The 26,358-nt window shown below is 41.9% G+C and overlaps 1 protein-coding gene across 1 annotated transcript in view; it reads right to left on the reverse strand.

The window, feature by feature from the left end:
- Positions 1-26,358, reverse strand: part of LOC115126670 (xylosyltransferase 1-like) — a 146,032-nt gene that overhangs the window by 35,745 nt on the left and 83,929 nt on the right. Inside the window, exons 4-7 of the mRNA XM_065001469.1 lie at positions 17,351-17,553; positions 7,282-7,362; positions 1,879-2,095; positions 1,436-1,612 (exon numbers count right to left, since the gene is read on the reverse strand). Of these exons, the coding sequence (XP_064857541.1) occupies positions 1,436-1,612; positions 1,879-2,095; positions 7,282-7,362; positions 17,351-17,553 (678 nt within the window). The remainder of the gene's footprint in view (positions 1-1,435; positions 1,613-1,878; positions 2,096-7,281; positions 7,363-17,350; positions 17,554-26,358) is intronic.

Here is a 26,358-nt window from a genome sequence, read left to right on the forward strand (position 1 = left end):
CTCTCTCCACCCCTCTCTCTTCATCTCTCTCCATCCCTCTCTCTCCACCCCTCTCTCTCCATCCCTCTCTCTTTTTTCTTGTCTCTCTCCATCTCTCTCACACACACTCTTCATCTATATCCCTCTCTCCCCATCCCCTGCTTCATGCTGATGCGGGCAATGGTTGACAGTAGCTCATGAACATGTTGCCCTGCTCCCTCAATCTCCCTCTTTCCCTCCTTCTCCTCTCTTCCTCTATATCTCCATCCCTTGCTTCTTGCTGTGGTTGACAGTAGCTCATGAGAACTCTCTCAGCAGCCTCTGCTGCTTGGCAGACACACAGCCAGTCCTTTCAGTTCCATACACCTCAGACAGGGAGGGGAAACTATTTACCCTCACCTCCTCCCGCACTGCGCACCTTGCTGTAAATTCCTAGTGTGAGAGATAATGACGGCCCATAGGGCCCAGACCTGGCAACCCGTTGCTTATCTGGCAACCGGTGGCATTCTCACACCAGGGCAGCAACTGTGGAACTTGGCGGTGGTTCTCACGCCCCCCTCACACGATTTATTAACCCAACTTTCACAGGTACAGTTCATCAGGTGAGAGAAATCAGAGGGTGGAAAGATGTCGGTGGAGGTCCAGGGTCTAGTTATGAAAGGTTCTCTCTGTTGGCTGTAACACGGGAGACCTTCTCCACCTCATCTCCTCCGCCCTGTCTTTCTTTCTCTCCTCTTTTCTTTCTCCTTCTCACAGATCTGTCCGTTTCTCCACCGAAGCAACACAACACCCCCACAGACTGATTAAGAGGACTCCTCCACACATCACCATTAGTAGGGACACTAGACACCCACTCCTACACCACAGATAGAACTAGCTACGTGTCCAGTACTAGACACTACACAGTCCTCCTCAGTAAATTCTGAATAATGAGCAGCTTCTAGCCTAAATATAGCCTCTCTGTCAGTCTATGCTAGAGCCTACTGAGTGTGGAAAACCCACACTCGATGGGTTATTAATTAAGTCCTATTAATACAGTGGACTGACTGGTAGGAGGTAGGAGGTCAGCACTGTGCCCAGTGTGTTCTGTATACTGTAATGAATCACACACACACACACACACACACACACACACACACACACACACACACACACACACACACACACACACACACACACCCACTGTTCCTAGGCATTTTATACTGTAATAATACTGTCAGTGTGCTCCAGTCTTGCCAGAATTCCAAGGGAGAGCCAGAGTCAGGGTTGGCATTAGGGTTGGCAGCCAACAGGGCCAGACAGTAGACTAGGCAGAGGGCAGCAAGCTGGCATAGAGACTAGTTCGGTCAGCACTATGACTTTGGATGTATTCAAGTGTGTGTGTTTGAGAGAGAGAGAGAAAAGTGTGTGTGTGTGTGTGTGTGTGTGTGTGTGTGTGTATGATACCATGTCTCACCTGGAAGCGGTGGAAGTCGGCAGGTTTAAAGTCATTGGGGGAGCAGCCGCACCAGTCCACTATGTGTTTGTACTGACACTTACAGCCCAGCTTCCTGTTCCAGTTTGTGATGCGCAGGTTGTTGTCCACCATGCTCTCACAGTGAGCACTGTTCTCCAGCACCGTATGGAAGAACGACTGAGGAGAGAGAAGAAAAGGAAAGAGAGAGTGGGTGAAGTGTAGTGTAGGTGGAGGAGAGAATGAAGGATGACGTGGACACCTGGAACACTTAACCACAAACATTTCCTGTTCCTCAAACCATCTGCTCCAAGCCCTTACGTAGCGAGTGTCCTTAGGACTTCTGTGTCTAGGTGTGTGTGTAGGTGTGTGTGTTTACCTCAGCAAGCAGAAGTATATAGTTGTATGTGCGTGTGTGTGTTTTTGTGTGCATACTGTGGTCTTACCTCGGCGGGCAGCAGTGTGTAGGTATAGAAGCGCTTCATGTTGGTGACCAGGTCGTCTTGGGAGTTTATAACGTACTCCACGAACGGACGATTGAGCAGGAACCAATCAGAACCGCCGTCCACAGAAATGCCTTCTGGGATTTTGCGGTCGCCAAGTCGCCACATGTGGGTGTCGCACTCAAAGAAAAGTCGGTCCAGACCTTGTTTGCGGATAAACCTGGTTGACCAAAAACACACGACCATGGTTAAACCTAGAGCGACCACAAACACACAACCACACAAACATGGTTAAACCTATAGCGACCACAAACACACAACCACACAAACATGGTTAAACCTATAGCGACCACAAACACACAACCACACAAACATGGTTAAACCTATAGCGACCACAAACACACAACCACACAAACATGGTTAAACCTATAGCGACCACAAACACACAACCACACAAACATGGTTAAACCTATAGCGACCACAAACACACAACCACACAAACATGGTTAAACCTATAGCGACCACAAACACACAACCACACAAACATGGTTAAACCTATAGCGACCACAAACACACAACCACACAAACATGGTTAAACCTATAGCGACCACAAACACACAACCACACAAACATGGTTAAACCTATAGCGACCACAAACACACAACCACACAAACATGGTTAAACCTAGAGCGACCACAAACACACAACCACACAAACATGGTTAAACCTATAGCGACCACAAACACACAACCACACAAACATGGTTAAACCTAGAGCGACCACAAACACACAACCACACAAACATGGTTGAGTTGGTTTCTTTTACACAAAACCACTAACTTGATTTGACTTATATAAACTTATGTGACACTCAACTATATACACTTATTTTTGCTTAATTTGTCCTTTATTTAACCAGATGGTCTCTTGAGGAACCTATTTTTCCAGAGACTTGGAGAAAGCAAGGGCAAAAAAAATAGTTTGGAATCTCTCACTGCTGCTGTTTACAGAAATGCATACAGACTGAACATAACATCTCTGTGGTGACATGTGTATCAACATTTACAAACAAAGTCCCATATAGCCTCGTGGTTACTACATGTTCTGCTTGGAAAAAATGATTGTATGTTCGATGTTCACCAATTTCCCTTCACGGTATACACTCAGTATACCCTGCTAGTAGCTTTGAGAGAGCATAGGGAGAGAATAACATCCTATACATGTGTCCCTCACACACTAACCACGTGTGACTCATGTGAAGCACCAAGTGTTGCAGTAGGTGTCAAGTTCAGGTCAAACAGACTGTTTCCCTAAGTCCTTGAAGGTCTTAAAGCCAGCTGCTATCCACCACAGAAACACACTTGTAGAACCTGTATACACCACCATCTGATTCCTATAGAAACAGCTACAGTGGGAAGGAAACGTGTGGGAAGAAAAAGTATGGAATTATCTGGATTTCTGCATCAATTTGTCATCAAATTTGATCTGATCTTCATCTAAGCCACAACAATAGACACACATAGTGTGCTTAAACTAATAACACACCAATTATTGTATTTTTCTTGTCTATATTGAATACATCATTTAAACATACACAGTGTAGGTTGGAAAAAGTATGTGAACCCCTAGGCTAATGACTTCTCCGAAACCTAATTGGAGTCAGGAGTCCGCTAACCTGGAGTCCAATCAATGAGACGAGATTAGAGATGTTGGTTAGAGCTGCCTTTCCCTATAAAAAACACTCACAAAATTTGAGTTTGCTATTCACAAGAAGCATTGCCTGATGTGAACCATGCCTCGAACTAAAGACATCTCAGAAGACCCAATATTAATAGTTGTTGACTTGCATAAAGCTGGAAAGTATCTCTAAAAGCCTTGATGTTCATCAGTCCACGGTAAGACAAATTGTCTATAAATGGAGAAAGTTCTGCACTGTTGCTACTCTCCCTAGGAGTGTCCATGCTGCAAAGATGACTACAAGAGCACAGAGCAGAATGCTCAAAGAGGTTAAGAAGAATCCTAGAGTGTCAGCTAAAGACTTACGGAAATCTCTGGAACATGCTAACATCTCTGTGGACGAGTCTACGATACGTAAAACACTAAACAAGAATGTGTTCATGGGAGGACACCAGGGAAGAAGCCACTGCTGTCCAAAGAAAACATTGCGGCACGTCTGAAGTTTGCAAATGTGCACCTGGATGTTCCACAGGCTAAATATTCTGTGGGCAGATGAAACTACAGTTGAGTTGTTTGGAAGGAACACACAACACTATGTGTGGAGGTAAAAATGCACAGCACACCAACATCAAAACCTCATCCCAACTGTAAAGTATAGTGGAGGGAGCATCATGGTTTGGGGCTGCTTTGCTGCCTCAGGGCCTGGACAGCTTGCTATCATCGACGGAAAAATGAATTCCCAAGTTTATCAAGACATTTTGAAGGAGAATGTTAGGCTGTCTGCCCGCCAAATTGAAGCTCAACAGAAGTTGGGTGATGCAACAAGACATCGACTCAAAACACAGAAGTAAATCAACAACAGAATGGCTTCAACAGAAGAACATAAGCCTTCTGGAGTGGTCCAGTCAGAGTCCTGACCTCAACCCCATTGAGATGCTGTGGCATGACATCAAGAGAGCGGTTCACACCAGACATCCCAAGAATATCGCTGTCCAAAATTCCCCCTGACCGTTGTGCAGGTCTGATCCGCAACTACAGAAAAAGTTTGTTTGAGATTATTGCTGCCAAAGGAGGGTCAACTAGTTACTAAATCCAAGGGTTCACATACTTTTTCCACCCTGCACTGTGAATGTTTACACGGTGTGTTCAATAAAGACATGAACACATATAATTGTTTGTGGGTTATTAGTTTAAGCAGACTGTGTTTGTCTATTGTTGTGACCTAGATGAAGATCAGATCAAATTTTAAGATCAATTTATGCAGAAATCCAGATAATTATAAAGAGTTCACATACTTTTTCTTGCCACTGTATATAGGAACAACCTTAATTAATCCACTATCCATCCTATCTCATGTCAGTAGTGGTTTTATTCAGTCAAGCCTGTCTAACTCCTGGCACACACACACACACACACACAGACACACGCACACACACACACACAGACACACGCACACACACACACCATGGCAGAGCACGACAGGCCGCCAGATTGTGATTGGTGTCAGTGTGTGTGTGTACCAGTGATTGGCATGTTATTTAGTAGCGTGATAGGGCATGGAGCGGGGCCGGGGGCAGGGCTGGCAGGCAGCACCTCGCAACGGCAACAAGGGAAGGTTAATTAATAAAGCTACAGATGGAGCCTAATTGGATTATGACTCAGTCACCGAGCTGGGGCAAGGAGGGTGTATGTGTGTGTGTATGTGTGCGTGTGACAGTGGAGGCTCCTCAGAAGAGGAAAGGGGGGACATCCTCCTCAGTGAATTTCATTTTTTATTTTTTAATAGTGAAATATTAAAAGTGATCCTTTAAAAAGATAAACTATACTAAATATATTCACGTCACCAAATAATTTATTAAAACACACTGTTTTGCAATGAAGGTTTACAGTAGCCTCAACAGCACTCTGTAGGGTAGCACCATGGTGTAGCCAGAGGACAGCTAGTTTCCGTCCTCCTCTGGGTACATTGACTTCAATACAAAACCTAGGAGGCTCATGGTTCTCACCCCATTTTATAGACACATTACTTATGACAACTTCCGGAGGACGTCCTCCAACTTATCAGAGCTCTTGCAGCATGAACTGATATGTTGTCCACTCATTTAAAGGATCAGAGAATGAATCTAGTACTGAATGCATAGACTACAGCTAGCTAGCACTGTAGTGCATAAAATGTGGTGAGTAGTTGAGTCAAAGAGAGAAAGACAATATTTGAACAGTTTTGAACAAATTGATTTCTTCAAAAATGAAGGAGAAGCACTTTCCAGAGAGGGATGTCATATTAGCCAGCTGGCTATGGCTATCCAGCACTGGAACTTTACAAAGTCAATGTCACGACTCCCGCCGAAGTCGGTCCCTCTCCTTGTTCGGGCGGCGTTCGACGGTCGACGTCACCGGTCTTCTAGCCATCGCCGCTTCACCTTTAATTTCCATTTGTTTTGTCTTGTTTTTCCGCACACCTGGTTTACATCCCCTCATTACTCTACGAGTATATTATCCTCTGTTCCCCCCATGTCTGTGTGTGGTATTGTTCGTTTCGTTTCGTGTGTGACACTTCAGGCTGGTTTTGCGCCGGGTATGGTTGTAACCCGTGGTTTTGTATTTTGTACCATTTTGTGTCATTTGTGCACATTCGCTTTTTTCCCTTGGGCCGGAGTGTTGTGACGCAGTTGCGTCGGGATGTTTTCCTCTGCCTGAATAAAGTGTGCCTGTTCACTCATCTCTGCTCTCCTGCACTTGACTTCCTTCGACCAGTTGCGCACACTCTGACAGTCAAGGTAAGCTTTTGGTTTGATTCATTTATTGCCACCGGGGCCGCCAGTATGACTGCTAAACTGTTTGCTGACTGTATACTGTACTGCATGATTGTAGCGGGTTTACTAACGCGTTAGTTCTAGTAGCTATGTTGACTACGTTATGACGTTAGCTAAATGCTGACAACGATGTAGGCTGTGTGTAACGGTTATGATATGAAGGTTTGGCTTGGAAAGGTTTTTCCGCCTGGTCTCTACCAGCTGATGTGTGTTGCACTGAAATCCACAAGCGAAGGGAACAGGTGAGAGGAAGAGAGCATGTAGATATGAGAAGGAAGTGATCTGTTGAAAAATGTTACCTGAATTTCTCCAATAGAAAATCTTGTTTGCAACCGTTGGACTAATGATTACACACTAGATCAGCTAGATGCAGGCAAGAATGTGCAAGACGGTATTGAATGTGTCACTGTCTGTCGCCTTGATTATTCAAATTTCTCTCTCGACCTGTCCCTCACTCTCCAAGAGTGTGCAAAGCTGTCTTCAAATCAAAGGGTGGCTACTTGAAGAATCTCAAATATAAAATATATTTTGATTTGTTTAACACTGTTATGGTTACTACATGATTCCATATGTGTTATTTCATAGTTTTGATGTCTTCACTATTATTCTACAATATAGAAAATAGTAAAAATAAAGAAAAATAGTAACCTTTTAGTAACATAAACCTGTTAAATTGAACTGGGTGAATGGAATATAAATGACAGCCATCCAATGTGCTGTAATAGAAATAAGGCCATGCTCATAAAAATGTTTGTTCTCCCTCATCTTAAACGGCACCGACCACCACTGGTGTGTGAGAATGAGAATAAGAATTAGTGAACATGTTTTAATGTGTCTGTATCATGCTAGTGTGTGTGTATGTGTGCACCTGTATGTGGGTATGTATTTATCAATGCGTGTGCTTGTTAGATCTCACCTGGCGTTGTCTCTGCCGTGGGACTTGATGAAGTTCATGTCTCTGTACTTGGACAGGAAGGCCACCAGCTGGCTGTTGGTTCTGTTAACGACAACCAGGAAGAGATTATTAGAAACCAACCAATCAGTGGAAACGACAGCCAGGAAGATCAATTACCAATTACCATAAATTACCATGAATTACCAACCAATCAAAGAGAGAGAGGTAGAAACCATATGCCATATAATAGGGCAATACAACAGCTTTTCCCTGTCATCACTTTTCAAGGGTTGTCAAGGATACAAAGGGATAGTTGTTAAAGGGATAGTTCTCTATAAAATCCTAAGTATGCCAGCCATTTTCATGGACTCTCACTCACACAACCGACACTCACTTTTATGCTCAGTTTGATTTTGGGGTGAACTATTGCTTTAACGGAACATTTGATCATGTATTATTTAACTATCCACTGTGATCAGGGCCCAGGGCTTTCCAGGACAGTTGGTCAGGAAAACAACTAACCCTAAGTACAAAGACAGTAAACATAACATCCATTTAACAGTTGGCTCAATAACCAACCCCACAGGCACTATACAATACAGCAGTCCAGTGGAATCAAACCCGTTCTACGCAGCCCAGCCAGGCTAAAAGCTTCTCCTCTGCAGTGCAAGCCATCATTACCACAGTCAAAGGTATTCTCAACAACACAGATGTCTGCAGAGTGTAAAGCAGGGTAGGGGGAGGCTGTCTGGGCCTTTAGATGACAGCTCAGTTTTCCTTTCTAAAAGAGCCTAAACTCTCGTAACAAAGCTGGGCTAGCGCAGGCTGTAGGGATGCATATTGATGCCATTTACTGATGAAGGAGCAATTTCACAGCCCCAAGGCTTTACTTAGTAGATGTAGTGGAACACACACGCACGCACACACACACACTGATGTTGTGTAGCAGAACACACGCACGCACACAAACACAGACAACACACACAGAGCATGGCACAGCGAGGGAAATCCAGGTCACAGCATAGATTTGCCAGAGTTGTGTCATTGTGCCTGAGTGGTCACAGTCTGTCCAGTGGGTCTGGCTGGTTTGCTGACTGACTGTCTGCCCCCAGGGTGCAGTCTCTGTCTCTCTGTCACTATATGTCTGGCGGGATGGCATTCACACACACTGCCACCGTAGCCAGTACCACAGAATTACCAGCCAAGCCCATATCACAGCCTTGCAGTCACCCTTAAACTAGCATCAGAAAAACACCCTGCTACCCTGTTGGCATATGCCCTAATTGCACACTCTTAGCCAAATATACTTTACTATACTGTGCATATACTGTACTATAATTTACTATACTGTAATATACTGGACTATACTGTAATGTACTGTACAATACTGTAGCTATACTGTACTATACAGTAATATACTGTAATGTAGTGTACTATACTGTACTATACTGTACTATACTGTAATATACTGTACCTATACTACACCGTAATATGCTTTACTATACTGTAATGTACTGTACTATACTGTAGCTATACTGTACCTATACTGTAGCTATACTGTACTTATACTGTACTATGCAGTAATATACTGTAATGTACTGTACTATACTGTATGGTACCTATACTGTAGCTATACTGTACTTATACTGTACTATACTGTACCTATACTACACCGTAATATGCTTTACTATACTGTAATGTACTGTACTATACTGTAGCTATACTGTACCTATACTGTAGATATACTGTACTTATACTGTACTATACAGTAATATACTGTAATGTATTGTACTATACTGTACTATTGTGCTCTTACCACACTTGAATAGTTGACCATATCACAAGTCCATATCACAAGTTATTTCTGAATCAAAGTGGTGGGTTACAACTTACAACTGACCAAAAGAGGGTGAGAGAGAGTCTATACTACATACCTATAGCGATTCTTGTCAACATGTATACGGTTCCTAAATCAGCTGGATAGTCTTTAGATAAACAGCTAGATAGTCTTTAGTAAAGCAGCTGGATAGTCTTTAGTAAATCAGCTGGATAGTCTTTAGTAAAGCAGCTGGATAGTCTTTAGTAAAGCAGCTGGATAGTCTTTAGTAAATCAGCTGGATAGTCTTTAGTAAAGCAGCTGGATAGTCTTTAGTAAATCAGCTGGATAGTCTTTAGTAAATCAGCTGGATAGTCTTTAGTAAAGCAGCTGGATAGTATTTAGTAAAGCAGCTGGATAGTCTTTAGTAAATCAGCTGGATAGTCTTTAGTAAATCAGCTGGATAGTCTTTAGTAAAGCAGCTGGATAGTCTTTAGTAAATCAGCTGGATAGTCTTTAGTAAAGCAGCTGGATAGTATTTAGTATAGCAACTGGATAGTCTTTAGTAAATCAGCTGGATAGTCTTTAGATAAACAGCTGGATAGTCTTTAGTAAAGCAGCTGGATAGTATTTAGTATAGCAACTGGATAGTCTTTAGATAAACAGCTGGATAGTCTTTAGATAAACAGCTGGATAGTCTTTAGTAAAGCAGCTGGATAGTCTTTAGTAAAGCAGCTGGATAGTCTTTAGTAAAGCAGCTGGATAGTCTTTAGTAAATCAGCTGGATAGTCTTTAGTAAAGCAGCTGGATAGTCTTTAGTAAATCAGCTGGATAGTCTTTAGTAAAGCAGCTGGATAGTATTTAGTAAAGCTGGATAGCTAGTAAAGCAGATAGTCTTTAGTAAATCAGCTGGATAGTCTTTAGTAAATCAGCTGGATAGTCTTTAGTAAAGCAGCTGGATAGTCTTTAGTAAATCAGCTGGATAGTCTTTAGTAAATCAGCTGGATAGTCTTTAGTAAATCAGCTGGATAGTCTTTAGTAAAGCAGCTGGATAGTATTTAGTATAGTATTTAGTATAGCATTTGGATAGTCTTTAGTAAATCAGCTGCATAGTCTTTAGATAAACAGCTGGATAGTCTTTAGATAAACAGCTGGATAGTCTTTAGTAAAGCAGCTGGATAGTATTTAGTATAGCAACTGGATAGTCTTTAGTAAATCAGCTGGATAGTCTTTAGTAAATCAGCTGCATAGTCTTTAGATAAACAGACGGATAGTCTTTAGTAAATCAGCTGGATAGTCTTTAGATAAACAGCTGGATAGTCTTTAGATAAACAGCTGGATAGTCTTTAGTAAAGCAACTGGATAGTATTTAGTATAGCAACTGGATAGTCTTTAGTAAATCAGCTGCATAGTCTTTAGATAAACAGACGGTTAGTCTTTAGTAAATCAGCTGGATAGTCTTTAGATAAACAGCTGGATAGTCTTTAGATAAACAGCTGGATAGTCTTTAGATAAACAGCTGGATAGTCTTTAGTAAATCAGCTGGATAGTCTTTAGTAAATCAGCTGGATAGTCTTTAGTAAAGCAGCTGGATAGTCTTTAGTAAAGCAGCTGGATAGTCTTTAGTAAATCAGCTGGATAGTCTTTAGTAAAGCAGCTGGATAGTCTTTAGTAAATCAGCTGGATAGTCTTTAGTAAATCAGCTGGATAGTCTTTAGTAAAGCAGCTGGATAGTATTTAGTAAAGCAGCTGGATAGTCTTTAGTAAATCAGCTGGATAGTCTTTAGTAAATCAGCTGGATAGTCTTTAGTAAAGCAGCTGGATAGTCTTTAGTAAATCAGCTGGATAGTCTTTAGTAAATCAGCTGGATAGTCTTTAGTATAGCAAAATAGTCTTTAGTAAATCAGCTGCATAGTCTTTAGCTAAAGATAAACAGCTGGATAGTCTTTAGTAAAGCAGCTGGATAGTATTTAGTATAGCAACTGGATAGTCTTTAGTAAATCAGCTGCATAGTCTTTAGATAAACAGACGGATAGTCTTTAGTAAATCAGCTGGATAGTCTTTAGATAAACAGCTGGATAGTCTTTAGATAAACAGCTGGATAGTCTTTAGTAAAGCAGCTGGATAGTATTTAGTATAGCAGCTGGATAGTCTTTAGTAAATCAGCTGCATAGTCTTTAGATAAACAGACGGATAGTCTTTAGTAAATCAGCTGGATAGTCTTTAGATAAACAGCTGGATAATCTTTAGATAAACAGCTGGATAGTCTTTAGTAAAACAGACGGATAGTATTTAGATAAACAGACGGATCGTCTTTAGATAAACAGACGGATAGTCTTTAGTAAAACAGCTGGATAGTATTTAGTAAAACAGCTGGATAGTCTTTAATAAAGCAGCTGGATAGTATTTAGTAAAACAGCTGGATAGTCTTTAGTAAAACAGCTGGATAGTCTTTAGTAAAACAGCTGGATAGTCTTTAGTAAAGCAGCTGGATAGTATTTAGTATAGCAACTGGATAGTCTTTAGTAAAACAGCTGGGTAGTCTTTAGTAAAGCAGATGGATAGTCTTTTGTAAAACACCTGGGCAGTCTTTAGTAAAGCAGCTGGGTAGTCTTTAGTAAAACAGCTGGATAGTCTTTAGTAAAGCAGCTGGATAGTCTTTAGTAAAGAAGCTGTAGTATTTAGTAAAGCAGCTGGATAGTCTTTAGTAAAGCAGCTGGATAGTCTTTAGTAAAACAGCTGGATAGTCTTTAGTAAAGCAGCTGGATAGTCTTTAGTAAAGCAGCTGTAGTATTTAGTAAAGCAGCTGGATAGTCTTTAGTAAAGCAGCTGGATAGTCTTCAGTAAAACAGCTGGATAGTCTTTAGTATAACAGCTGGAAAGTCTTTAGTAAAGCAGCTGGATAGTCTTTAGTACAACAGCTGGATAGTCTTTAGTAAAGCAGCTGGATAGTCTTTAGTAACACAGCTGGATAATATTTAGTATAGCAGCTGGATAGTCTTTATTTAAGCAGCTGTATATTATTTAGTAATGCAGCTGGATATTCTTTAGTAAAGCAGATGGATAGTCTTTAGTACAACTGATGCCACTCACACAGTGCCAGCCGGATAATATTTAGTACAGCAGCTGGATAGTCTTTAGTAAAGCCACTGGATAGTCTTTAGTAAAGAAGTGATATATTATTTAGTAAAGAAGTGATCTATTATTTAGTAAAGCAGCTGGATATTCTTTAGTAAAGAAGTTATATATTATTTACTAAAGCAGCTGGATATGCTTTAGTAAAGAAGTTATATATGATTTAGTAAAGCAGTTGTATAGTCTTTAGTAAAGAAGTTATATATTCTTTAGTAAAGCAGCTGCATAGTCTTAGTAGACCAGCTGGATAGTCTTTAGTAAAGCAGCTGGATAGTCTTTAGTAAAGCAGCTGGTTAGTATTTAGTAAAGCAGCTGGATAGTCTTTGGTAAAGCAGATGGTTAGTCTTTAGTAGAGCAGCTGGACAGTCTTTGGTAAAGGCCTCCCGAGTGGCGCAACATTCTAAAACACTACATTTCAGTGGTAGAGGCGTCATTACAGACATCCTGTTTCGATTCCAGGCTGTATCACAACCGGACGTGATTGGGAGTCCCATAGTGCAAAGCTCAATTGGCTTGCAACTGACTTGCCTAGTTAAATAAAGGTTCCATTTAAACCAGGGGGTTAGAAAAGAGGATACAAGCAAGACAACACAGCCTGTCTTGAAGAGAAAAGCCTGGAAAGGGATCCTCACTCTGGGACAAAACAACCATGTGACTTATCCCTCCCTCCTCCATCCCTCCATTACCAGCCCCCCGGGCAGACACACAGACACCAGTACTAGGGCGAGGGGGAGAGGTTATTTGGGCTGGGCCTTTCGGGCTCATCCATGTGGATGGGAGGACATTATCAGAGAATTAGACAGGGAATAATGCCTGTTTCTCTCCTACAGCCTTCAGCCTATACAGACACACTGATTCCAACATAGCAGCAGACCAGGGCTAACCCTGCACTCCTTATAGCATTGGTGCTCTATGGCTGTAGCATATTGTTGGGATTGTCCCTTCATTCCTTACACAGTATCAGTGGAGAAGATGACCATAGGGTGGGTCATAGCCTGGTTTTTCTTTTAGAGGTACTATGACTGTAGCATAGACTGGTTGGCTTCATTCTACACTCACTTGACAGTTGAATTGAACTGAATTGAAGAGGGCTGTCCAAGGCAAGTATAATCTGTCACAGAGTGTTCTTATTTTTGATTGTATCACTGTACGGCCTTGTAGATGAGCAGAAGTGGATTGAGGGAGTGCATTGATGACCAGAGTGTTGTGGGTTAATGGAGGTAAATATGTTCTAAATGAGGAAACTTGAGTCAAATCCAAGAAGTGGTCCAAAAAAAAGCACTTGCTAAGCGAAGATATTACTGTCTGCTACGCCAACGTGTAACCCCTCTCTTTCCCCCTTCTCTTCTATCACTCCCTCTCCCTCCATCTCTCTCCTGATGGGCCTATAAAAACCTCCAGTGTCAGCCCTTTCCTCCGCCACATCACCGCCATGCAAATGAAGAGAAGAAGAGGAGACCGACAGGAGGAAAGAAACGGCTCATCAGCACACCACAAACACTTCCACTCACACAGTGGCAGACGCAAGCATACACACACATTATGCAAAGACAGGCATGCACAAGGCATTATGCGCACGCGCGGACACACACACACACGCACACACACACACACACACACACTTGAGCGCCCATAGACAGACACTGTCACTTTTATGATCGAGCATCAAAATCAGAACTATTCTCACCGTTTTCACACTATCCCATAATATCTACGACAAGCACATATCTACATGGCAACAGACTAAAAGTAAGCTCTTTCAGAAACATAAATATTCCCCTGAACATTTCCCTGACAGGGTGAACACAAACAGGGGTGTCTCCTGAGCCTGTGTATACAAACCGTGTATATAAACCAACCACACGTGTTGGACTATAAAATAACACAGGGCAACCACCTCTTTCTTTATACCTTCCATCTTAGATCCAAGTGTTGGACACACAAGGTCCAGTTTCCTTTTTCACAGTGGTGATTACAGCAACTGGTGGCCATCTGGGGAAAGTATGTGATCGAAGTCTATGAGGGACTAATGACCTTGAGGTTCACAATGGTGTGTATGTGTGACACTCATCCCTCGGTGGAATGAGTTTTAAACGCTTCTTCTTCTCTTGCCCTCCAGCATTCCAACTACCTCCACAGACAGGTGCAGGCCCTGGCCTCCCTCCCAACCACCTGGAGGATGGCTACCATCTGGGGCGGTGCCACACACACACACACACACACACACACACACACACACACACACACACACACACACACACACACACACACACACACACACCACCTGTTGGGAAGTCAATAAATATATTGACCTAGGGGCAATTAACATGCAATCATGTAACCTATTCAACTGAGTAAGTAAGCCAGGAGAGGGATTGGAATTTGGGGGGAACAAATGTGTAATCACCTTAAGAAGAACCGGAGATCGACTGTGATTGATCTATTTAAGTTGCTTAGCTCGGGTCTTTGTTGTAAGTCTGCAGTGGTTGTACAGTGAATGTGACAGTATGGATTCCCTGAGGGCCTATGGGGTTGTATAGCTGTGTGTCTACTGTCTGGTAGTTATTCAGATGGCTTTTGGTCTTCATAATGGCTCATTTTAAAGCGTGTCTGAACTGTAAATTATAATTACACAACAAAGGACTATCAATCTCTCAAAAAAAAAAATCTATCCATAACATGACCAAACTGGTGTTCAAAGTGTTCCATTCCTTTCGTGTCAGGTCACACAGGGACGTGAGCATGTGACGTAGTATTTCTTTTCTGTCTGACTCCTGGCCACTCAACCCTAACCAGCTTGACTGCTTCGAAGGAGAAGCGGCCCAAAACATCAAGACGTTCCATTAAAACCAATTTGCTGTCAACACAGCTGCTGCTACTTCCGTACTTAAACATAGACAGAGAATTCGTAAAGTATTCAGACCCCTTGACTTTTTCCACATTTTGTTACATTACAGCCTTATTCTAAAATGGATTAAATAAATAAAAATGTCAGCATCAGTCTACACACAATACCACATAATGACGAAGTAAAAACAGGTTTAGACATTTTTGCTAATTTTTCACAAATAAAAAACAGAGATAACTTATTTACATAAGTATTCAGACCTTTTGTTATGAGACTAAATATTTAGCTCAGGTGCATCCTGTTTCCATTGATCATCCTTGACATGTTTCTACAACTTCATTGGACATGATTTAGAAAGACACACACCTGTCTATATAAGGTCCCACAGTTAATAGGGCATGTCAGAGCAAAAACCAAGACATGATGTCAAAGGAATAGATGAACAGAGCAAAGTACAGAGAGATCCTTGATGAAAACCTGCTCCAGAGTGCTCAGGACCTCAGACTGGGGCCGAAGGTTCGCCTCCAACAGGACAACGACCCTAACCACACAGCCAAGACAATGCAGGAGTGGCTTCAGTACAAGTCTCTGAATGTCCTTGAGTGGCCCAGCCAGAGCCCAGACTTGAACCCAATTGAACATCTCTGGAGAGACCTGAAAATAGCTGTGTAGCGACGCTCCCCATCCAGCCGGACAGAGAGGATCTGCAGATCTGCCAAATGTGCTACAACAAAGTACTGAGTAAAGGGTCTGAATACATTTGCAACCATTTCTAAAAACCTGTTTTTGCTTTTTCATTATGGGGTATTGTGTGTAGGGGAAAAAATGAGGGGAGGGGAAAAATGTAATCCTTTTTAGAATAAGGCTGTAACGTAACAAAATGTGGAAGTCAAGGGGTCTAAATACTTTCCGATTACACAGCAGGTCAACTATCTGGAAAACCTTGCACCTCCACCCAAGTCACGTGATGGGGTAGTCTGCAGCGCTGAGGTTAATGAAGAAGTCCCAGCTCCAGTCGGTCATGGTGATCAGGTCTGACATGCTGCTAGCCTCTACCCCCCACCATCCTAACCCTCACCCCCTACCCCCCTACCACCTCCACCCCAGTCACCTGATGGGGTAGTCTGCAGCGCTGAGGTTGATGAAGAAGTCCCAGCTCCAGTCGGTCATGGTGATCAGGTCTGACATGCTGCTAGCCTCTACCCCCCACCATCCTAACCCTCACCCCCTACCCCCCTGCCACCTCCACCCCAGTCACCTGATGGGGTAGTCTGCAGCGCTGAGGTTAATGAAGAAGTCCCAGCTCCAGTCGGTCATGGTGATGAGGTCTGCCATGCTGCTAGCCTCTACCCCCACCATCCTAACCCTCACCCCTACCCCCTGCCACCTCCACCCCAGTCACCTGATGGGGTAGTCTGCAGCGCTGAAGTTAATGAAGAAGTCCCAGCTCCAGTCGGTCATGGTGATGAGGTCTGCCATGCTGCTAGCCTCTACCCCCCACCATCCTAACCCTCACCACCTACCCCCTGCCACCTCCACCCCAGTCACCTGATGGGGTAGTCTGCACCTCCACCCCGCTGAAGTTAATGAAGAAGTCCCAGCTCCAGTCGGTCATGGTGATGAGGTCTGCCATGCTGCTAGCCTCTACCCCCCACCATCCTAACCCTCACCACCTACCCCCCTGCCACCTCCACCCCAGTCACCTGATGGGGTAGTCTGCAGCGCTGAAGTTAATGAAGAAGTCCCAGCTCCAGTCGGTCATGGTGATGAGGTCTGCCATGCTGCTAGCCTCTACCCCCCACCATCCTAACCCTCACCACCTACCCCCCTGCCACCTCCACCCCAGTCACCTGATGGGGTAGTCTGCAGCGCTGAGGTTGATGAAGAAGTCCCAGCTCCAGTCGGTCATGGTGATGAGGTCTGACATGCTGCTAGCCTCTACCCCCCACCATCCTAACCCTCACCACCTACCCCCCTGCCACCTCCACCCCAGTCACCTGATGGGGTAGTCTGCAGCGCTGAGGTTGATGAAGAAGTCCCAGCTCCAGTCAGTCATGGTGATGAGGTCTGACATGCTGCTAGCCTCTACCCCCCACCATCCTAACCCTCACCACCTACCCCCCTGCCAGCTCCACCCCAGTCACGTGATGGGGTAGTCTGCAGCGCTGAGGTTGATGAAGAAGTCCCAGCTCCAATCGGTCATGGTGATGAGGTCTGACATGCTGCTAGCCTCTACCCCCCACCATCCTAACCCTCACCCCCTACCCCCCTACCACCTCCACCCCAGTCACCTGATGGGGTAGTCTGCAGCGCTGAGGTTGATGAAGAAGTCCCAGCTCCAGTCGGTCATGGTGATGAGGTCTGCCATGCTGCGGAGGTACATGGTGAGCAGGCTGGCACCGCCCCAGATGGTAGCCATCCTCCAGGGCGTCACCCTCACGTTGGGGTACTGGGAGGCCAGGGCCTGCACCTGTCTGTGAAGGTAGTTGGAGCGCTGGAGGGGGAGAGAAGAGGAAGAGTTTAAAATGTTTCAAACTCATTCCACGGAGGGTCAAGTGTCTGCAGGTTTTTTCTACACCCTTGGACATGATTGATTAATTAAGGTCACTGGTTAGTAAGGAACTCCCCTCACCTGGTTATCTAGGTCTTAATTGAAAGGAAAATACTAAAATCAGCAGACACTAGGCCCTCCATGGAATGAGCTTGACACCCCTGGTTTAAGACAATATCCGATGTAGAGGATAATGGGATAGACCAGGGCTCTCCAACCCTGTTCCTTGAGGGCTACTGTCCTGTAGGTTTTCACTCCAACCCCAATCTAGCACACTTGATTCCAGGGCTGGTCCTTTACGTTCTGCCACCATAGGCAAGACCAAAAAATACACGTGAATGATTGGTGATCCGGACAGGACCAAAAATCAAGTCTATTGTTATATCTGGAGTACTTATCCTGTCCTATCCAGTGTCCTGTGTGAATTGAGTATGCTCTCTCTAATTCTCTCTCTTTCTCTCTCTCGGAGGACCTGAGCCCTAGAACCATGCCTCAGGACTACCTGGCATGATGACTTCTTGCTGTCCCCAGTCCACCTGGCCGTGCTGCTGCTCCAGTTTCAACTGTCCTGCCTGTGATTATTATTATTTGACCATGCTGGTCATTTATGAACATTTGAACATCTTGGCCATGTTCTGTTACAATCTCCACCCGGCATAGCCAGAAGAGGACTGGCCACCCCACATAGCCTGGCTCCTCTCTAGGTTTCTTCTGAGGTTTTGGCCTTTCTAGGGAGTTTTTCCTAGCCACCGTGCTTCAACACCTGCATTGCTTGCTGTTTGGGGTTTTAGGCTGGGTTTCTGTACAGCACTTTGAGATATCACCTGATGTACGAAGGGCTATATAAATACATTTGATTTGATGTATAGTCTTACCTGGTCTATATGTATATAGTAGTAGTGTGAGGTGTGGTAGATGGTAGTCTATAGTCTTACCTGGTATATATGTATATAGTAGTAGTGTGAGGTGGTATATGGTAGTCTATAGTCTTACCTGGTCTATATGTATATAGTAGTAGTGTGAGGTGGTAGATGGTAGTCTATAGTCTTACCTGGTCTATATGTATATAGTAGTAGTGTGAGGTGGTATATGGTAGTCTATAGTCTTACCTGGTCTATATGTATATAGTAGTAGTGTGAGGTGGTAGATGGTAGTCTATAGTCTTACCTGGTCTATATGTATATAGTAGTAGTGTGAGGTGGTAGATGGTAGTCTATAGGCTGGTCTATATGTATATAGTAGTGTGAGGTGGTATATGGTAGTCTATAGGCTGGTCTATATGTATATAGTAGTGTGAGGTGGTAGATGGTAGTCTATAGGCTGGTCTATATGTATATAGTAGTGTGAGGTGGTAGATGGTAGTCTATAGGCTGGTCTATATGTATATAGTAGTGTGAGGTGGTATATGGTAGTCTATAGGCTGGTCTATATGTATATAGTAGTGTGAGGTGGTATATGGTAGTCTATAGGCTGGTCTATATGTATATAGTAGTGTGAGGTGGTAGATGGTAGTCTATAGGCTGGTCTATATGTATATAGTAGTGTGAGGTGGTATATGGTAGTCTATAGTCTTACCTGGTCTATATGTATATAGTAGTAGTGTGAGGTGGTATATGGTAGTCTATAGTCTTACCTGGTCTATATGTATATAGTAGTAGTGTGAGGTGGTAGATGGTAGTCTATAGGCTGGTCTATATGTATATAGTAGTGTGAGGTGGTATATGGTAGTCTATAGTCTTACCTGGTCTATATGTATATAGTAGTAGTGTGAGGTGGTATATGGTAGTCTATAGTCTTACCTGGTCTATATGTATATAGTAGTAGTGTGAGGTGGTAGATGGTAGTCTATAGGCTGGTCTATATGTATATAGTAGTAGTGTGAGGTGGTAGATGGTAGTCTATAGGCTGGTCTATATGTATATAGTAGTAGTGTGAGGTGGTAGATGGTAGTCTATAGTCTTACCTGGTCTATATGTATATAGTAGTAGTGTGAGGTGGTAGATGGTAGTCTATAGTCTTACCTGGTATATATGTAAATAGTAGAAGTGTGAGGTGGTATATGGTAGTCTATAGTCTGGTCTATATGTATATAGTAGTAGTGTGAGGTGGTATATGGTAGTCTATAGTCTGGTCTATATGTATATAGTAGTAGTGTGAGGTGGTAGATGGTAGTCTATAGTCTTACCTGGTATATATGTATATAGTAGTAGTGTGAGGTGGTAGATGGTAGTCTATAGTCTGGTCTATATGTATATAGTAGTAGTGTGAGGTGGTATATGGTAGTCTATAGTCTGGTCTATATGTATATAGTAGTGTGAGGTGGTATATGGTAGTCTATAGTCTGGTCTATATGTATATAGTAGTAGTGTGAGGTGTGGTAGATGGTAGTCTATAGTCTGGTATATATGTTTATAGTAGTAGTGTGAGGTGTGGTAGATGGTAGTCTATAGTCTTACCTGGTCTATATGTATATAGTAGTAGTGTGAGGTGGTAGATGGTAGTCTATAGTCTGGTCTATATGTTTATAGTAGTAGTGTGAGGTGGTAGATGGTAGTCTATAGTCTGGTTTATATGTTTATAGTAGTAGAGTGAGGTGGTAGATGGTAGTCTATAGTCTCGTCTATATGTTTATAGTAGTAGTGTGAGGTGTGGTAGATGGTAGTCTATAGTCTTACCTGGTCTATATGTATATAGTAGTAGTGTGAGGTGTGGTAGATGGTAGTCTATAGTCTTACATGGTATATATGTATATAGTAGTAGTGTGAGGTGGTATATGGTAGTCTATAGTCTTACCTGGTCTATATGTATATAGTAGTAGTGTGAGGTGGTAGATGGTAGATAGGCTGGTCCATATGTATATAGTAGTGTGAGGTGGTATATGGTAGTCTATAGTCTTACCTGGTCTATATGTATATAGTAGTAGTGTGAGGTGGTATATGGTAGTCTATAGTCTTACCTGGTCTATATGTATATAGTAGTAGTGTGAGGTGGTAGATGGTAGTCTATAGGCTGGTCTATATGTATATAGTAGTAGTGTGAGGTGGTAGATGGTAGTCTATAGTCTTACCTGGTCTATATGTATATAGTAGTAGTGTGAGGTGGTAGATGGTAGTCTATAGTCTTACCTGGTATATATGTATATAGTAGAAGTGTGAGGTGGTATATGGTAGTCTAAAGTCTGGTCTATATGTATATAGTAGTAGTGTGAGGTGGTATATGGTAGTCTATAGTCTGGTCTATATGTATATAGTAGTAGTGTGAGGTGGTAGATGGTAGTCTATAGTCTGGTCTATATGTATATAGTAGTAGTGTGAGGTGGTAGATGGTAGTCTATAGTCTGGTCTATATGTTTATAGTAGTAGTGTGAGGTGTGGTAGATGGTAGTCTATAGTCTTACCTGGTCTATATGTATATAGTAGTAGTGTGAGGTGGTAGATGGTAGTCTATAGTCTTACCTGGTCTATATGTTTATAGTAGTAGTGTGAGGTGGTAGATGGTAGTCTATAGTCTGGTCTATATGTATATAGTAGTAGTGTGAGGTGTGGTAGATGGTAGTCTATAGTCTGGTATATATGTTTATAGTAGTAGTGTGAGGTGTGGTAGATGGTAGTCTATAGTCTTACCTGGTCTATATGTATATAGTAGTGTGAGGTGGTAGATGGTGTCTATAGTCTGGTCTATATGTTTATAGTAGTAGTGTGAGGTGGTAGATGGTAGTCTATAGTCTGGTTTATATGTTTATAGTAGTAGAGTGAGGTGGTAGATGGTAGTCTATAGTCTCGTCTATATGTTTATAGTAGTAGTGTGAGGTGTGGTAGATGGTAGTCTATAGTCTTACCTGGTCTATATGTATATAGTAGTAGTGTGAGGTGTGGTAGATGGTAGTCTATAGTCTTACCTGGTATATATGTATATAGTAGTAGTGTGAGGTGGTATATGGTAGTCTATAGTCTTACCTGGTCTATATGTATATAGTAGTAGTGTGAGGTGGTAGATGGTAGTCTATAGGCTGGTCTATATGTATATAGTAGTGTGAGGTGGTATATGGTAGTCTATAGTCTTACCTGGTCTATATGTATATAGTAGTAGTGTGAGGTGGTATATGGTAGTCTATAGTCTTACCTGGTCTATATGTATATAGTAGTAGTGTGAGGTGGTAGATGGTAGTCTATAGGCTGGTCTATATGTATATAGTAGTAGTGTGAGGTGGTAGATGGTAGTCTATAGTCTTACCTGGTCTATATGTATATAGTAGTAGTGTGAGGTGGTAGATGGTAGTCTATAGTCTTACCTGGTATATATGTATATAGTAGAAGTGTGAGGTGGTATATGGTAGTCTAAAGTCTGGTCTATATGTATATAGTAGTAGTGTGAGGTGGTATATGGTAGTCTATAGTCTGGTCTATATGTATATAGTAGTAGTGTGAGGTGGTAGATGGTAGTCTATAGTCTTACCTGGTATATATGTATATAGTAGTAGTGTGAGGTGGTAGATGGTAGTCTATAGTCTGGTCTATATGTATATAGTAGTAGTGTGAGGTGGTAGATGGTAGTCTATAGTCTTACCTGGTATATATGTATATAGTAGTAGTGTGAGGTGGTATATGGTAGTCTATAGTCTGGTCTATATGTATATAGTAGTGTGAGGTGGTATATGGTAGTCTATAGTCTGGTCTATATGTATATAGTAGTAGTGTGAGGTGTGGTAGATGGTAGTCTATAGTCTGGTCTATATGTTTATAGTAGTAGTGTGAGGTGTGGTAGATGGTAGTCTATAGTCTTACCTGGTCTATATGTATATAGTAGTAGTGTGAGGTGGTAGATGGTAGTCTATAGTCTTACCTGGTCTATATGTTTATAGTAGTAGTGTGAGGTGGTAGATGGTAGTCTATAGTCTTACCTGGTCTATATGTATATAGTAGTAGTGTGAGGTGGTAGATGGTAGTCTATAGTCTGGTCTATATGTTTATAGTAGTAGTGTGAGGTGGTAGATGGTAGTCTATAGTCTGGTCTATATGTATATAGTAGTAGTGTGAGGTGGTATATGGTAGTCTATAGTCTGGTCTATATGTTTATAGTAGTAGTGTGAGGTGGTATATGGTAGTCTATAGTCTGGTCTATATGTTTATAGTAGTAGTGTGAGGTGGTAGATGGTAGTCTATAGTCTGGTCTATATGTATATAGTAGTAGTGTGAGGTGGTAGATGGTAGTCTATAGTCTGGTTTATATGTTTATAGTAGTAGTGTGAGGTGGTAGATGGTAGTCTATAGTCTGGTCTATATGTTTATAGTAGTAGTGTGAGGTGTGGTAGATGGTAGTCTATAGTCTTACCTGGTCTATATGTATATAGTAGTAGTGTGAGGTGTGGTAGATGGTAGTCTATAGTCTGGTCTATATGTATATAGTAGTAGTGTGAGGTGTGGTAGATGGTAGTCTATAGTCTGGTCTATATGTTTATAGTAGTAGTGTGAGGTGTGGTAGATGGTAGTCTATAGTCTTACCTGGTCTATATGTATATAGTAGTAGTGTGAGGTGGTAGATGGTAGTCTATAGTCCTACCTGGTCTATATGTATATAGTAGTAGTGTGAGGTGTGGTAGATGGTAGTCTATAGTCTGGTCTATATGTTTATAGTAGTAGTGTGAGGTGTGGTAGATGGTAGTCTATAGTCTTACCTGGTCTATATGTATATAGTAGTAGTGTGAGGTGGTAGATGGTAGTCTATAGTCTTACCTGGTATATATGTATATAGTAGAAGTGTGAGGTGGTATATGGTAGTCTATAGTCTGGTCTATATGTATATAGTAGTAGTGTGAGGTGGTATATGGTAGTCTATAGTCTGGTCTATATGTATATAGTAGTAGTGTGAGGTGGTAGATGGTAGTCTATAGTCTTACCTGGTATATATGTATATAGTAGTAGTGTGAGGTGGTAGATGGTAGTCTATAGTCTGGTCTATATGTATATAGTAGTAGTGTGAGGTGGTAGATGGTAGTCTATAGTCTGGTCTATATGTTTATAGTAGTAGTGTGAGGTGTGGTAGATGGTAGTCTATAGTCTTACCTGGTCTATATGTATATAGTAGTAGTGTGAGGTGGTAGATGGTAGTCTATAGTCTTACCTGGTCTATATGTTTATAGTAGTAGTGTGAGGTGGTAGATGGTAGTCTATAGTCTTACCTGGTCTATATGTATATAGTAGTAGTGTGAGGTGGTAGATGGTAGTCTATAGTCTGGTCTATATGTTTATAGTAGTAGTGTGAGGTGTGGTAGATGGTAGTCTATAGTCTTACCTGGTCTATATGTATATAGTAGTAGTGTGAGGTGGTAGATGGTAGTCTATAGTCTTACCTGGTCTATATGTTTATAGTAGTAGTGTGAGGTGGTAGATGGTAGTCTATAGTCTTACCTGGTCTATATGTATATAGTAGTAGTGTGAGGTGGTAGATGGTAGTCTATAGTCTGGTCTATATGTTTATAGTAGTAGTGTGAGGTGGTAGATGGTAGTCTATAGTCTGGTCTATATGTATATAGTAGTAGTGTGAGGTGGTATATGGTAGTCTATAGTCTGGTCTATATGTTTATAGTAGTAGTGTGAGGTGGTAGATGGTAGTCTATAGTCTGGTCTATATGTATATAGTAGTAGTGTGAGGTGGTAGATGGTAGTCTATAGTCTGGTTTATATGTTTATAGTAGTAGTGTGAGGTGGTAGATGGTAGTCTATAGTCTGGTCTATATGTTTATAGTAGTAGTGTGAGGTGTGGTAGATGGTAGTCTATAGTTTTACCTGGTCTATATGTATATAGTAGTAGTGTGAGGTGTGGTAGATGGTAGTCTATAGTCTGGTCTATATGTTTATAGTAGTAGTGTGAGGTGTGGTAGATGGTAGTCTATAGTCTTACCTGGTCTATATGTATATAGTAGTAGTGTGAGGTGGTAGATGGTAGTCTATAGTCCTACCTGGTCTATATGTATATAGTAGTAGTGTGAGGTGTGGTAGATGGTAGTCTATAGTCTGGTCTATATGTTTATAGTAGTAGTGTGAGGTGTGGTAGATGGTAGTCTATAGTCTTACCTGGTCTATATGTATATAGTAGTAGTGTGAGGTGGTAGATGGTAGTCTATAGTCTGGTCTATATGTATATAGTAGTAGTGTGAGGTGTGGTAGATGGTAGTCTATAGTCTGGTCTATATGTTTATAGTAGTAGTGTGAGGTGTGGTAGATGGTAGTCTATAGTCTTACCTGGTCTATATGTATATAGTAGTAGTGTGAGGTGGTAGATGGTAATCTATAGTCTTACCTGGTCTATACGTATATAGTAGTAATTTGAGGTGGTATATGGTAGTCTATAGTCTTACCTGGTCTATATGTATATAGTAGTAGTGTGAGGTGGAAGATGGTAGTCTATAGTCTGGTCTATATGTATATAGTAGTAGTGTGAGGTGGTAGATGTTAGTCTATAGTCTGGTCTATATGTATATAGTAGTAGTGTGAGGTGGTAGATGGTAGTCTATAGTCTGGTCTATATGTATATAGTAGTAGTGTGAGGTGGTAGATGGTAGTCTATAGTCTGGTCTATATGTATATAGTAGTAGTGTGAGGTGGTAGATGGTAGTCTATAGTCTTACCTGGTATATATGTATATAGTAGTAGTGTGAGGTGGTAGATGGTAGTCTATAGTCTGGTCTATATGTATATAGTAGTAGTGTGAGGTGGTAGATGGTAGTCTATAGTCTGGTCTATATGTTTATAGTAGTAGTGTGAGGTGTGGTAGATGGTAGTCTATAGTCTTACCTGGTCTATATGTATATAGTAGTAGTGTGAGGTGGTAGATGGTAGTCTATAGTCTTACCTGGTCTATATGTTTATAGTAGTAGTGTGAGGTGGTAGATGGTAGTCTATAGTCTTACCTGGTCTATATGTATATAGTAGTAGTGTGAGGTGGTAGATGGTAGTCTATAGTCTGGTCTATATGTTTATAGTAGTAGTGTGAGGTGTGGTAGATGGTAGTCTATAGTCTTACCTGGTCTATATGTATATAGTAGTGTGTGAGGTGGTAGATGGTAGTCTATAGTCTTACCTGGTCTATATGTTTATAGTAGTAGTGTGAGGTGGTAGATGGTAGTCTATAGTCTTACCTGGTCTATATGTATATAGTAGTAGTGTGAGGTGGTAGATGGTAGTCTATAGTCTGGTCTATATGTTTATAGTAGTAGTGTGAGGTGGTAGATGGTAGTCTATAGTCTGGTCTATATGTATATAGTAGTAGTGTGAGGTGGTATATGGTAGTCTATAGTCTGGTCTATATGTTTATAGTAGTAGTGTGAGGTGGTAGATGGTAGTCTATAGTCTGGTCTATATGTATATAGTAGTAGTGTGAGGTGGTAGATGGTAGTCTATAGTCTGGTTTATATGTTTATAGTAGTAGTGTGAGGTGGTAGATGGTAGTCTATAGTCTGGTCTATATGTTTTATAGTAGTAGTGTGAGGTGTGGTAGATGGTAGTCTATAGTTTTACCTGGTCTATATGTATATAGTAGTAGTGTGAGGTGTGGTAGATGGTAGTCTATAGTCTGGTCTATATGTTTATAGTAGTAGTGTGAGGTGTGGTAGATGGTAGTCTATAGTCTTACCTGGTCTATATGTATATAGTAGTAGTGTGAGGTGGTAGATGGTAGTCTATAGTCCTACCTGGTCTATATGTATATAGTAGTAGTGTGAGGTGTGGTAGATGGTAGTCTATAGTCTGG

The sequence above is a fragment of the Oncorhynchus nerka genome, linkage group LG15, assembly GCF_034236695.1.
Source record: "Oncorhynchus nerka isolate Pitt River linkage group LG15, Oner_Uvic_2.0, whole genome shotgun sequence".
In the NCBI taxonomy this organism is placed as follows: domain Eukaryota; kingdom Metazoa; phylum Chordata; class Actinopteri; order Salmoniformes; family Salmonidae; genus Oncorhynchus; species Oncorhynchus nerka.